At 43.7% G+C, this 15,652-nt stretch overlaps 1 protein-coding gene and 1 pseudogene across 1 annotated transcript; both read right to left on the bottom strand.

Moving 5' to 3' along the window:
• Nucleotides 1–1,002: 1,002 nt before the first annotated feature.
• Nucleotides 1,003–8,478, bottom strand: LOC102785881 (perforin-1-like). Its single transcript, XM_006790839.2, has 3 exons — nucleotides 8,437–8,478; nucleotides 7,663–8,198; nucleotides 1,003–2,245 (listed from the first exon to the last, which is right to left on the bottom strand). Exons 1-3 carry the CDS (start codon nucleotides 8,476–8,478, stop codon nucleotides 1,003–1,005), a joined length of 1,821 nt encoding a protein of 606 aa, XP_006790902.2.
• A 449-nt stretch (nucleotides 8,479–8,927) lies between these two features.
• On the bottom strand, nucleotides 8,928–12,537 carry LOC148102611 (perforin-1 pseudogene; annotated as a pseudogene).
• Nucleotides 12,538–15,652: the final 3,115 nt, after the last annotated feature.

The raw sequence follows: 15,652 nt of genomic DNA, 5'->3' as shown, positions 1-15,652 counted from the left end.
TCTTAATAGCTTACTTACAACTGGGCTCAGGCACTCTTCTTGGCTGCAGTGGTTATTATTATATTTACATGCTTCCAGCTCCCGTTTTTGCTCGATGACAGCTCGTACTTTTCCTTTTTCTCCCTCCCTCGCTCACAGACACATAACGGGTATGGCAGTCCATTCTCCCTGCAGCACGGACTACACTGCCTATGATGCTACATTCTTTAGAGCTATACCTGTAGCATTCTGCCTATTAGCTTAGCACAACAACAACAACAGGCTCTCTCACCCAGGAAACACGCAGAGAGACCGGCACCCTGTAACCATGGCAACCGTAACGCTGCCACCTGGAACAACAGAACTAGCTGTCAAACAAAACCCAAACAGTCCTGACCCGCCACAATATGAAACAGGAAAGTACCGCCGTGTAATCCATTTATTTCAACAAAGTAACTGTATTCTAAATACCACCTTTTTAAACGGTAACTGTAACGGAATACAGTTACTCATATTTTGTATTTTAAATACGTAACGGTGGTACATGTATTCCGTTACTCCCCAACACTGAGTATAAGAAACAACTTTCAACTTTCCTTTGAAACTTTAATAATTCCAAAACTGGTGAAACCCTTGTAGATTCATTAGTGTTTCTGTTTAAACTCCTGAGTCTCCTAGTATTAGAGTTAATGATGGGTTGTTTCAATAAGATGCTAAATTGGATGTTTCTGCTTCTGGCAGAAACATTTACTGGTGTTTAAGGTGAATGTTAGATTCAATTCAATATTCTAATGTTTTTATATAGACGACACACTTTTGCACTCTCTATGCAAAAATGGATAGAACACCCTTCATTGCCATGTTATATCAAAACCAAAAAAATATCGCAGTATTTTTTTTTGAATACTTAAAAGAAACACAGGCGTTGTCTTTGCTGATGCTTTATTGCTAGATAGTTGAAACAATATGGAAAAAGAAGCATAGGAAGTGCATTACAGTTCTGAGTTCAAAAAAAATATTTTTTCACATAAAAGTTAAAGACAGAATGCCTTGAAGTACAAGCACATAGATATTCAGCATGTCGTCAAATCCATACCCATATCCATTAGCTGGCTTCTTATACTTATTCGCAATCTTTCCAAGAAGAACCCCATTTCTGGTGTGGAAAACCTCAGCCAAAGACGGGCTCATGGCCGAGGGGATATACTCCTGACACTGGTTCCCACTAAGACTTGGTGCACACTCCACTTCATAGGAAAAGAAGAAGGTCCCATGATTCAGCATGCAGCTGTCGCTCACCTTCCCTGCTCGCAGATCAAATGAACACTTGCCTAACAGATCACTGTTCCAGTAAGTGTCCTCATCATACACAGCAAATGTAAGTTTGTTTTTCATGGTGATGGTGATGGTTCCAAACTCAAATGTTTCTCTCCATATAGGGTTGTCATTATTACTTATAATATCAGTGCGCTTTTTCTGATCACCATATGTCACCTCCACTGAACCATCTGTATGAGTCCAGTCATCACCATACAGACCCTTTGCATAAAGTTTGAACACCTTTAAGGTTGCAAAACCTTTCCCAGCAGGACAGCAGTTTGACTTGATGTTCTGGTTACTGTTGCAGACACAAGCACAAGGATCTCTTACATTTGATCGGTGCCCAATCTTACAGGTTTCTGAACATTTCTTCAGCACTGCATTTTTCTTAATGTACTGCTCCACTTGTTGCTTCAGTCCCGCCCTTGCCAGATGATTTAATGGCAGTATGGTGTGTAGGGGTTTTAAGTTGTATTGGACCACATCAGGGATAGTTTTAAGAGAAATGAGCCAGTTTTTATAGACCGAGGGGTCAGATTGACCTGCAAAGAGGATATCACCTCCATCAATATCTCCACCAATGGCTTCTGTGTGTCGTTCATTAAATGAACTGCTGAAAGTTTGATTAGACCCTAACTTCTTTTTCTTTCTCTGACAGTGGTCAATTGTGGCATTAATACTGGCAGAATTTGCAAAAGAAGCTGAAGCTTCAACTGACAAACAGTCACTAACATCAGTATCTGTTAGTCCATTCATTGTAGCCATGCAGGTCCTGACAGCAGTGGTTGCTTTAATTTCACCTCCAAGAGACACTTGTGTGATGTAATGTGTTCCATAAGTGTCAATCAGATTGTGATATAATGGTGCAGTTTTAGAGGAATAAGGAGGAATATCCAAAGCTGACTTAAATTCCTGACTCAGTGGAGGACTTGTTGCCAGTCTGTAGCTGTGGAACAGAAAAGCATATAAATGCATTAATGTCTGAACCATTTCATTTGAATCACTTTAGATTTTCTTTCTATTAATTCAAAACAGAATCACAATACTAAGGAAATGGCAGCAAACTGTTGAGAAACAGGTGTGTCAAACATCTGACCCACAGGTGAATCTGACTCAGTGTTTTGCACCAGGAAGCATTTTTTTTAAATCATTATGAAAAGATTGCATCTTTTCTCAATCTTAACTACAGGAAAATCATCAGTTTTACATCGTCTTACTGAAAAATACATTAACCACGGCCAGCAATACTGAGGAACAATAATTAAGCTACAGACAGAAACAGGAAAAACTCAAACTTCCATCCATCCATCTTCATCCGCTTTATCCGGGGCCGGGTCACGGGGGCAGCAGCCTAAGCAAAGAGGCCCAGACCTCCCTCTCCCCAGCCACCTCCTCCAGCTCGTCCGGGGGAACACCAAGGCGTTCCCAGGCCTGCCGAGAGATATAATCTCTCCAGCGTGTCCTGGGTCTGCCCCGGGGCCTCCTCCCGGTGGGACATGCCTGGAACACCTCACCCAGGAGGCGCCCAGGGGGCATCCTTGTCAGATGCCCAAACCACCTCAGCTGGCTCCTTTCGATGTGGAGCAGCAGCGGCTCTACTCTGAGCCCCTCCCGGATGGCCGAACTTCTCACCCTATCTCTAAGGGAGAGGCCAGCCACCCTTCGGAGGAAGCTCATTTCCGCCGCTTGTATCCGCGATCTAGTCCTTTCGGTCACTACCCACAGCTCGTGGCCATAGGTGAGGGTAGGGACGTAGATCGACCGGTAAATTGAGAGCTTCGCTTTTACACTCAGCTCCCTCTTCACCACGATGGACCGGTGCAGCGTCTGCCTTACTGCAGCTGCAGCCCCAATCCGTCTGTCGATCTCCGGCTCCCTTCTCCCATCACTCGCGAACAAGACCCCGAGATACTTGAACTCCTCCACTTGGGGCAGGAACTCATCCCCGACCCGGAGTGGGCACTCCACCCTTTTCCGGCTGAGAACCATGGCCTCAGATTTGGAGGTGCTGATCCTCATTCCCGCTGCTTCACACTCGGCTGCGAACCGCTCCAGTGCGAGCTGGAGGCCCTCACCCGATGAAGCCAACAGAACCACATCATCCGCAAAGATCAGAGATGAGATTCTGAGGCTACCAAAGCGAAAGCCCTCCGCCACTTGGCTGCGCCTAGAAATCCTGTCCATAAAAATTATGAACAGAACTGGTGACAAAGGGCAGCCCTGGCGGAGCCAATCACCCACCGGGAACGAGTCCGACTTATTGCCGGCAATGCGAACCAAGCTCTTGCAACGGTTGTATAGGGATCGAATGGCCCGTAGCAATGGGCCAGACACCCCATACTCCCGCAACACCTCCCACAGGACACCCCGAGGGACACGGTCGAATGCCTTCTCCAAGTCCACAAAACACATGTAGACTGGTTGGGCAAACTCCCATGCACCCTCAAGTATCCTCGAGAGGATGAAGAGCTGGTCCAGTGTTCCGCGACCAGGATGAAAACCGCATTGTTCCTCCTGCATCCGAGGTTCGACTAGCGGACGAACTCTCCTTTCCAGCACCCTGGCATAGACTTTCCCGGGGAGGCTGAGGAGTGTGATCCCCCTGTAGTTGGAACACACCCTCCGGTCCCCCTTCTTAAAGATGGGGACCACCACCCCGGTCTGCCAATCCACGGGTACTGCCCCTGATCTCCACGCAACATTGCAGAGGCGTGTCAACCAGGACAGCCCTACAACATCCAGAGCCTTCAGGAACTCGGGGCGGACCTCATCAACACCAGGGGCTCTGCCACCAAGGAGTTGTTTAACTGCCTCAGTGACCTCGCCCCCGGAAATTGGCGGGTCATTCCCCTCATCCCCAGACTCTGCTTCCTCCTCGGAAGATGCGTCAGTGGGATTAAGGAGGTCCTCGAAGTATTCCTTCCACCGCCTGACAATTTTCTCAGTCGACATCAGCAGCGATCCGCCAGCACTATACACAGTGCAGGTAGAGCACCGCTTTCCCCTCCTGAGACGCCTGACGGTTTGCCAGAACCTCTTCAAGGCAGTCCGAAAGTCTTTTTCCATGGCCTCTCCGAACTCCTCCCACACCCGAGTTTTTGCTTCAGCCACTGCCCGAGCCGCATTCCGCTTGGCCTGTCGATACCTGTCGGCTGCCTCCGGAGTCCCACAGGCTAACCAAGCCCGATAGGACTCCTTCTTCAGCCTGGTGGCTCCCTTCACCTCTGGTGTCCACCATTTGGTTCGGGGATTACCACCACGGCAGGCACCAACCACCTTGCGGCCGCAGCTCAATGCAGCAGCTTCGGCAATGGAGGCGCTGAACATGGTCCATTCGGACTCAATGTCCCCCGCCTCCCTCGGAATGCTGTTGAAGCTCTGCCGGAGGTGTGCGTTGAAGATCTCGCGGACTGGGGCCTCTGCTAGTCGTTCCCAGCACACCCTCACTACGCGTTTAGGTGCACCAGGTCTGTCCAGCGTCCTCCCCCGCCACCTGATCCAACTCACCACCAGGTGGTGATCAGTTGACAGCTCAGCCCCTCTCTTTACCCGAGTGTCCAGAACATATGGTCGCAGGTCTGGTGATACGATTACAAAATCGATCATTGATCTACGGCCTAGAGCGTCCTGGTGCCACGTGCACTTATGGACACTCTTATGTTCGAACAAGGTGTTCGTTATGGCCAAACTGTGATTAGCACAGAAGTCCAATAACAAAGCACCGCTCGGGTTCAGATCAGGGAGGCCGTTCCTCCCAATCACGCCCCTCCAGGTCTCGCTGTCGTTACGCACGTGAGCACTGAAGTCTCCCAGCAGGACAACAGAGTCTCCAGGTGGAGCACCTTCCAGCACCCCCCCCCCCCCCCCCCCCCCCCCAGGGACTCTAAGAAGGCTGGGTACTCCGAACTGCCACTCGGCGCATAAGCGCAGATGACAGTCAGGACCCGTTCCCCGACCCTAAGGCGCAGGGAACAAACCCTCTCGTCCACCGGGAAAAACCCCAACGTACTGGCAGCAAGCCGAGGCGATATTAGAATACCCACCCCAGCCCGCCGCCTCTCACAAGGGGCAACTCCAGACTGAGACAGAGTCCAGCCCCTCTCCAGGAGACTGGTTCCAGAGCCCAAGCCATGCATAGAGGTGAGCCCGACTATATCTAGCCGGTACCTCTCAACCTCACGCACTAACTCAGGCTCCTTCCCCACCAGAGAGGTGACATTCCATGTCCCTATTGCCAGTCTTGGCAGCCGGGGGTCAGTCCGCCAGGGCCTCCGCTCCTGGCCGCCACCCGGCACACAATGCACCCGACCCCTACGGCGCCTCCTGCGGGTGGTGGGCCTGCGGGAGGATGGGCCCATGTCTCCTCTTCGGGCTGTGCCTGGCCGGGCCCCATGGACTAAGGCCCGGCCACCAGACGCTCGCCCTCGGGCACCCTCCCCGGGCCTGGCTCCAGGGCGGGGCCCCGGTAACCCTATCCCGGGCAGGGTAAACTGTTCCCTCGGTGTTTTTTTCATAAGGGTCTTCTGAATCGCTCTTTGTCTGGTCCCTCACCCAGGACCAATTTGCCATGGGAGACCCTACCAGGGGGCAAAAGCCCCCAGACAACATAGCCCCTGGGATCCCTGGGACACACAAACCCCTCCACCACGATAAGGTTGCGATTCACGGAGGACTTAATGAACTTAATGATCTGATTAGTAAAGTATGATACAATGAATATAAAAATTTTCAGTATGTAATTTCTTTACATTTAAAGTTGTTTTTAATATTTTTTTTATGTGATGGTTTGGCTGCTCCACCCCACATAAAGTGAAATTGGGTTATATATGGCACATACAGTACTGGGAAGGTCACCTTTAAAATGTATTCCACAGAATACAAAGTATATTTTGTAACATATTCATTGAGTAACGTATTCTGAATACTTTGGATTACTTAATATATTATCATGCTTTTTACAACTACATGAATGTACAATTGCTGTGTGATTTATCACTATTACTGCAGGTTACTCGCCATAGCAATACCAACTAGATTTTTAAATGTTAATTTAAAATGACTAACAGTAGGGTGGACATTAGGTAAGGCTGCACTTTTTGCAGCGATCTTGTATATAAAACACGTCCGAACCGCAGTAAAGGGACTTCTGGCTAATACGTCGGGTACCGTGTCGGGCTCGTAACCGAAAACTAGCTTTACTTTCTTGTCTGGGTCAACTTTGCTAGCGAGAGACAGAGAGAGGCATTGAAAGGCTGCTTCAATGGAGCTTATTGTTTCGGAGGAAAACACGAACACAGTGTACAGTCGAGTCTTAATAGCTTACTTACAACTGCGCTCGTCGGGCACTCTTTTAATTTTATATTTACATGCTTCCATCTCCCGTTTCTGGTCGGTGACAGCTCGTACTTTTTGACTCTCCTTTTTCCTCTCTCCCTCACGCTCACAGACACATAACGGGTATGGCAGTCCATTCTCCCTGCAGCGCAGACTACACTGCCCATAAGGCTACATTCTTTAAGGCTATGCCTGTAACACTCTACCTATTGGCTTCATATTAAATGCTTTTTTGAATAATGATTTTTAAAAATATGTCTTCATGACATTATGCAGGGGTGACATGGGGCGCGGGGTTGAGACACAAGATTTTCAAGATTCACGATTCTTTATTTGTCACGTGCATGGTTATACAGGTATAACACGCAGTGAAATGTGACCTAATACGCTCCTCGACTGTGCAAAGACAAAAAGAGAGAGGGACAGACAGAACTTTATATACAGTGAATGAGTATATACAAAGAGGACATTATGTGCAGCAAGTGGGTGAGTTATGTAAATTATAGAAATAGAAATAAAATAAAACAATGTGGAAATTTACAGCTTGTGTACATTGCGTGGGAAAGGCGTTAAAGTGTCTTGTGCTTTAGCGAAGCCAGAAGGGTCAGGATGATATGAGAATGTGGTGATGAGTCCTGTCTCAGTCACTTAAAGATGATGGGGGGGCTGATTCAACACACAAGCAATAGAGCCTCTTAATGCGTGTTTTGTTTGGATTTCCACCAGCGTGGAATTACCAAAAATAGGGCACAGCCTAACACGTGAAACAGGAAAAGACCGCCGTGTACTCCATTTATTTCAACAAAGTGACTGTATTCTGAATACCACCTTTTAAACGATAACTGGAACGGAATACAGTTACTCATATTTTGTATTTTAAATACGTAACGGCGGTACATGTATTCCGTTACTCCCCATCACTGGGAATATAATTACGAATTGTTTGACACCTCTGCTGTAAAATCAGATAAAACAAAAATTCTCAGTAAATTAAAAAAAAAAAAGACAAATATCCACTGACATACTCACTTATAGAATTTACAGTTGATGGAATGGTGTAAGAAGGTGTAGCGGTCTTGTTTGGACTTTTTCATAGCAAAGGTGGAATCTCTTGAGTGAGAACCTCCAAAGCCAACCCCAACTGTTACTGAAGGATCTACCGGGATGTCAAGGCCAATTTTCCAGTTGTTGGATACAGATGATGTCGAGTCATTGACTAGAGTTTCAACAGAATCATAGACCACACTGGAGACCTTCAAACTGCACTTGGGCAGGGTTCTCCAGTCCACCACAGCAACAGGGACCTTCTGCTTCTCTCCATTCATGTAGCTGTTCTGGTACAACTTACAGTTACCATTTCCAATTTTCCATGTTTCAGTGTCGATCACATAGGCACCTTTTCTCTCCATCATCACAATGTCAAAGCCTTCGCCGCCCAAATTGTAACCAGGGACAAAGTGAGCCTTTTCACACTCCTGTGGTGTACCAATGAAGCTCACACTGGAAGGAAGGCACAGGGGACTCCATGCCCAACACAGGAGCAGGACGTGCCACAGCTTTGCCATCTGTATGGAATCATTTAACAATGAGAAGAGGATAAATTATTTTTTTATATATATATAAGTTTGAATATTTCATTTTTTCTAATACAGAAAAGTAGTTTTCACACATGAACAGCAGCCCTGACCTTTTTTAGGCATTTGACAATTAAGATACACGTGAGACCAAAAATGAACCAGAAACGTACAACAAATGCTCAAGTCAAGAAATTTCTTTAAACAAGATATAATTCTGTCGTCTTACCCTGACAGTTGACAGCCAGCTCAGATCAATAGCTTCTGTCATCTGAAGTATGCTTAAGTACTAATGTAGAAGTTGAGACTTCATTGTGCTCTTTTCACAGATTTTATTTTTAACTGCTCTAACACCCACAGCAAAAATGTGCACTAGTTTTATTTCCCCTCACACCTCAAGCACATGGGGCAACTGTAGCTTGTGATAACCTCTTGATGCATTACAGAAACCTACTAAACAGTAACACATTATTTTTTGAATAATTCAATGAAACACACACGTTGTCTTTGCTGATGCTTTATTGCTAGATTTTTGAACTAATATGGAAACGAAGCATAAAGAGTGCATTACAGTTTTGAGTTCTCACAAGCATGTTTGAGTTCAAAAAATATTTTTGCACATAAAGTCAAAGACAGAATGCCATGAAATACAAGCACATAGATATTCAGCAGATGATCAAATCCTTATTCTCTTATTGACTCATCTCTCATCAGTGACATTTAGCATTGAACTGACACATTTACTGACTCCTCATATTTATTCCCCATCTTTCCAAGAAGAACCCCATTTCTGGTGTGGAAAACCTCAGCCAAAGACGGACTCATGGCCGAGGGGATATACTCCTGACACTGGTTCCCACTAAGACTTGGTGCACACTCTACGATGTAGGAAAAGAAGAAGGTCCCATGTTTCAGCATGCAGCTGTCGCTCACCTTCCCTGCTCGCAGATCAAATGAACACTTGCCTAACAGATCACTGTTCCAGTAAGTGTCCTCATCATACACAGCAAATGTAAGTTTGTCTTTCATGTTGATGGTGATGGTTCCAAACTCAAATGTTTCTCTCCATCTAGGGTTGTCATCATTACTTATGATATCAGTGCGCTTTTTCTGATCACCATATGTCACCTCCACTGAACCATCTGTCTGAGTCCACTTGTCACCATACAGACCCTTTGCATAAAGTTTGAACACCTTTAAGGTTGCAAAACCTTTCCCAGCAGGACAGCAGTTTGACTTGACATTCTGGTTACTGTTGCAGACACAAGCACAAGGATCTCTTGCGTTTGATCGGTGCCCAATCTTACAGGTTTCTGAACATTTCTTCAGCACTGCATTTTTCTTAATGTACTGCTCCACTTGTTGCTTCAGTCCCGCCCTGGCAGGATGATTTAATGGCAGTATGGTGTGTAGGGGTTTTAAGTTGTATTGAACCACATCAGGGATAGTTTTAAGAGAAGTGAGCCAGTTTTTATAGACCGAGGGGTCAGATTGGCCTGCAAAGAGAATATCACCTCCATCAATATCTCCACCAATGGCTTCTGTGTGTCGTTCATTAAATGAACTGCTGAAACTTTGATCAGACCCTAACTTCTTTTTCTTTCTCTGACAGTGTTCATACTCTGCTTTAATACGGGCAGAATTTGCAAAAGTAGCTGAAGCTTCAACCGACAAACAGTCACTAACATCAGTATCTGTTAGTCCATTCATTGTAGCCATGCAGGTCCTGACAGCAGTGGTTGCTTTAATTTCACCTCCAAGAGACACTTGTGTGATGTAACGTGTTCCATAAGTGTCAATCAGATTGTGATATAATGGCGCAGTTTTAGACGAATAAGGGGGAATATCCAAAGCTGACTTAAATTCTTGACTCAAAGGAGGACTTGTTGCCAGTCTGTAGCTGTGGAACAGAAAAGCATATAAACGCATTAATGTCTGAACCATTTTATTTGAATCACTTTAGATTTTCTTTCTATTAATTCAAAACAGAATCACAATACTAAACAGGTGTGTCAAACATCTGACCCACAGGTGAAACTGACCCAGTGTTTTGCACCAGGAAGCATTTTTTTTAAATCATTATGAAAAGATTGCATCTTTACTCAGTCTTAACTACAGGAAAATCATCAGTTTTACATCGTCTTACTGAAAAATACATTAACCACGGCCAGCAATACTGAGGAACAATAATTAAGCTACAGACAGAAACAGGAAAAACTCAAACTTAATGATCTGATTAGTAAAAGTATGATACAATAAATATGAAAATTTTCAGTATATAATTTCTTTACATTTAAAGATGTTTTTAATATTTTTTTATGTGATGGTTTGGCTGCTCCACGCCACATAAAGTGAAATTGGGTTATATATGGCATATACAGTACTGGGAAGGTCACCTTTAAAATGTATTCCACAGAATACAAAGTATATTTTGTAACATATTCCTTTACGTTACTCAATGAGAGTAACATATTCTGAATACTTTGAATTACTTAATATATTATCATGCTTTTTACAACTACATGAATGTACTATTGCTGTGTGATTTATTAGTATTACTGCAGGTTACTCGCCATACCAATATCAACTAGATTTTTAAATGTTAATATGAAATGAGTAACAGTAGGGTGGACATTAGGTAAGGCTGCACTTTTTGCAGCTCGTATAGAAAACTATTCTGCGCGTATATAAAACAGGTCTGCGGCTCCGAACCGCAGTAAAGGGACTTCTGGCTAATACGTCGGGTTCGTGTCGGGCTCGTAACCGAAAACTAGCTTTACTTTGTTGTCTGGGTCAACTTTGCTAGCGAGAGACAGAGAGAGGCGTTGAAAGGCTGCTTCAACGGAGCTCATTGTTTCGGAGGAAAACACGAACACGGTGTACAGTCGAGTCTTAATAGCTTACTTACTTACTTACTTACAACTGGGCTCGTCGGGCACTCTTTTAATTTTATATTTACATGCTTCCATCTCCCGTTTCTGGTCGGTGACAGCTCGTACTTTTTGACTCTCCTTTTTCCTCTCTCCCTCGCGCTCACAGACACATAACGGGTATGGCAGTCCATTCTCCCTGCAGCGCGGACTACACTGACCATAAGGCTACATTCTTTAAGGCTATGCCTGTAACACTCTGCCTATTGGCTTCATATTAAATACTTTTTTGTATAATAATTTTTAAAAAATATGTCTTCATGACATTATGCGGGCCGCAAGTAGGGGTGACATGGGGCGCGGGGTTGAGACACAAGATTTTCAAGATTCAAGATTCTTTATTTGTCACGTGCATGATTATACAGGTATAACAGCAGTGAAATGTGACCTGATACGCTCCTCGACTGTGAGAGGAAAAAAGAGAGAGGGACAGACAGAACTTTATATACAGTGAATGAGTATATACAAAGAGGACATTATGTGCAGCAAGTGGGTGAGTTATGTAAATTATATAAATAGAAATAAAATAAACAATGTGGAAGTTTACAGCTTGTGTACATTGCGTGGGAAAGGCGTTAAAGTGTCTTGTGCTTTAGCGAGGCCAGAAGGGTCAGGATGATATGAGAATGTGGTGATGAGTCCTGTCTCAGTCACTTAAAGATGATGGGGGGACTGATTCAACACACAAGCAATAGAGCCTCTTAATGCGTGTTTTGTTTGGGAATTACCAAAAATAGGGCACAGCCTAACACGTGAAACAGGAAAAGACCGCCTTTTACTCCATTTATTTCAACAAAGTGTTTTGACTTTTGCATGGCGAAGGTAGATTCTTTGGAGTGGGAGCCTCCAAAACCAACCCCAAGTCCAACGCTACCAGAAACAGGAATATCAAGGCCAACTTTCCAGTCATTGGACACAGATGATGTGGAATCATTAGCAAGCGTTTCAGCAGAATCATGGAGTGTACTGGAGACTGATAAACTGCACTTGGGGAGCATTCTCCAGTCCAGCACTGCCGCAGGGACCTTCTGTTTTACCTGATTCATGTAGCTGTTTCTGTACATTCTGCAAGTGCCATCTTGAAGTTTCCACGTTTCAGTGTCGATGACATAGGCGCCTTTTCTTTCCATCGTCACAATGTCAAAGCCTTCTCCGGCCAAGTTGTAACCAGGGACAAAGTGAGCCTTTTTACACTCCTCTGGTGTACCAATGAAGCTCACACTGGATGAAAGGCACAGGGGGCTCCATGCCCAGCAGAGGAGCAGGAGGTGCCACAGCCTTGCCATCTATATGAAGGAAATAAAGAACAATAGAAGGAAATATAATAAAAGGCAATACAAGTTAAAATCTTGGGAAATTCAAAGCCAGAATGAAGGTTTTAGGTGTCTTACCATCAGCATTAACAGGAAGTTCTGTTTGATGCCTCAAACTGGACAGCTTAAGATATTAGTATCCAGGAGGTGGAGTCTTGAAAGGGTATTTAAAACTAGGTTCCAACAAATTTCTCACAAGTTTTATATTGAATCAGTTTTGTTCACACATTTTTACACACCCCACACCCTCCATTAGGCGTTGACGATAATTAATTAAACTTCTGCTAAGAACTAGAAGAAGAAAGAAGGCGACTTGTTAAAGACAAATAAATAAATAGCCAGAGGGTCAAACAGAGACCAGAATGAGAGGTTGGAACATTATCACGCAATACCTGAAGTGTCAAGTGTAAAGCGAATTATGATGATGTTGATGATTATGTTTTGTGTATTTGATCTTCATGTTTGACCTCCTCCTTTTAAGTTTGGTTATATATTCTTTAAAATATTTATTACATTTAACCTAAATGTTTTATGACATTATTTTTTTATATATATCTAGAAGGCAAGGCAAGTTTATTTGTATAGCACAATTCAACAACAAGGTGATTCAAAGTGCTTTACAGAGACATTAGAAACAAAAACAAATAAAAAGCATAATTTAAAATTGATTCAAACAAACAAACAAGCAAACAAACAAACAAACAAACAAACAAAACAGTATATAAAATCAAAACAGATAAAACCAGAACAGTAGATAAAATCAGTAGTTAAAATGTAAGTTTTGAAATTTAAGCTTAAGTGCAGATTTGGTGCTTTATTCAAATGCAGCTGAGAACAGGTGAGTCTTCAACCTGGATTTAAATAAACTGAGTGTTTCAGCTGATCTGAGGCTTTCTGGGAGTTTGTTCCAGATATATGGAGCATAAAAGCTGAATGCAGCTTCTCCGTGTCTGGTTCTGACTCTGGGAACTGATAAAAGACCGGATCCAGATGACCTGAGGGATCTGGAAGGTTCATACTGGGTCAGGAGGTCACTGATGTATTTTGGTCCTAAACCATTCAGAGCTTTATAGACCAGCATCAGAACTTTAAAGTCTATCAAGGATTCAAGCAATTTATCATCCTGGAAGCAAAAGGGAATGTTAAGTTGTAAATCTAATTGTAAATGTACTATTTTGAATTCTGAACAGTGCTGCATTGTAAATGTTTTTTCCCCTTTGGTTAATGCAAAGACTCACTGAAATTCAATGGCTAACAGCACCACACTATAAAACTTATATTTTCTTGACAACACAGCACCATAACCCAGTAAAAAGCTTTGCTCTTGCAAACCATGAAAACAGAGTTTATTGCTGGCAAGCCCAGCTGCCAGAACTCTGTTGCAATTTGATACAATTTCTTATAATGTAATTTTGAAAGGATATTAATAGCTTACACACAGATGTGTGTTATCATTCCTTTTCTTACTGTAACTAATGTTTGATAAAAACACAGACACATTCAGGCACAAGGAAATTCCAACATGCCTACCAGGATACTGTCACGGACCCGGCTCTGGGGACTCGGGGTCCGTGGGCAGTGGGGACTATGACTGTTGTTGTTGTTGTTGTTGTTATTATTATTATTATTATTATTATTTGTGTGTTATCTGCACTGCCCCTGTGCACATCTGTATGTAGGCAGGTATGTGTGTGTGTTGCCTTTCTTCTGTGGCCAAGTTACAGGCACCTTCAGCCCTGGGGGCGTGGCCTGACTTGAGGGCTAGCCACACCCGAAGTCCTTGCCGCACACCTGCTCCTCATTTGGGCTCGTCGGGGGAGCTATTTAGATGAGCGATGGAGCGTCCACAGACGCTGGATTATTGCGTTTGACTACACGTCAGTCTTCAAGCACAGTCAAGTGTGAGTGTTTGCCTGCTGGGATAAGTGTGTAACGGCTGCCTCTATTGTTTTCCCCTCAGGAGGAGTGTGGGATGAGAAGGAGCAGTGAGCACGGGGAGTGCAGGGACACTGGGGTAGAGAGCACTACACGGGAGTCTGGGAAACTGGGGATTTATTGTTGTTTACTTCACCACCTTGTAAATAAACACTGTTGCACTGAAGAGTCCGGCGTTTGGGTCCTATTTCCCCATCTCCCCACGGTCTGCCAGTCAGACCGTGACAGATACGTACAAAGAATTTTGAAATATAAACCTGCTTGTCATGTTTATGAAGTACAATAGGAAAGCATATTTTTATATATCCCGGATAAAAGAAACATTGGTGTTTTGTGGGGTGCGTCAGGTAGCCCACAGTTGGTTAGGCATTGAGATGGAGGTAGTTAGTGCCGTAATCATCTTAAATAAGTTTCTGTTAACGTATTGTAGTAATAGCCCTCGAATCAGAGACTCGGGCCCTTTGAACGGAGAGACACTCGGGACTTCTGTCCAGAGGTAACTGGGCTGAGCAGATGTTATTACACAATGAATATTAAATAAACAGATGCAAGAGCAAGAATTCACACCAACACTTCACACCTCACCCTTACAAGTTCTTAAACACGCTGTTTATGTTCACAGGGCGCCGTTCGGTTGAAAATTAGTCCTGCATTTAGTTGACGCTTTGCAAATGTGTTGCACAGTTAAAGTCTTTTGCAAAAGTTTTCTTGTTTATGCAAAAATGACAGTTTTCGATACTCATCAGACAGTGTGGACTTCACAGGAGTCCCACATCAGGAACACACTTGTTTATTTGTTTGTTTGTTTTTCCATGTGCAAAATTTCAAGACAGGAAACAATGCTTCTAGAATGTAGAAGCATGTAATAAAATCGCAGGTCAAATGATGCCAAGTTTCAAAAATGTTAAGCATGTCGTCCTGGGATGTGGTGGAGCGTCACCAGGCAGAATGACTCCAGAACAGTTCAAAGGTATTACACTTGAGTATTTTACTTTCAAGCCACTTCATACTTACTTATCAAAAATTATAAAAAGGAAAAATACTCTTTACTGAGTTACATGTACGTGTCTATTTTCAGCTCTTTGGCTTTTTACTTCTTGAAAATAAGATTAAGAAACTTATATAACTAGTGACTTAATAAGAATTATCTAAAAAGTAAAGGCTTTACAAACATTTTGTAAAAACTTCAATAATATTAGTATTATTAAAATATTTCTCTGCTGTAATAGAAAAACTCATTGCTATAGGCTCTTGCATGCTGCAGGCT

This window comes from Neolamprologus brichardi, chromosome 6 (assembly GCF_056152115.1).
Source record: "Neolamprologus brichardi isolate AB-2024 chromosome 6, ASM5615211v1, whole genome shotgun sequence".
Classification (NCBI taxonomy): Eukaryota; Metazoa; Chordata; class Actinopteri; order Cichliformes; family Cichlidae; genus Neolamprologus; species Neolamprologus brichardi.
This window is presented reverse-complemented; position numbering and strand designations above follow the sequence as displayed.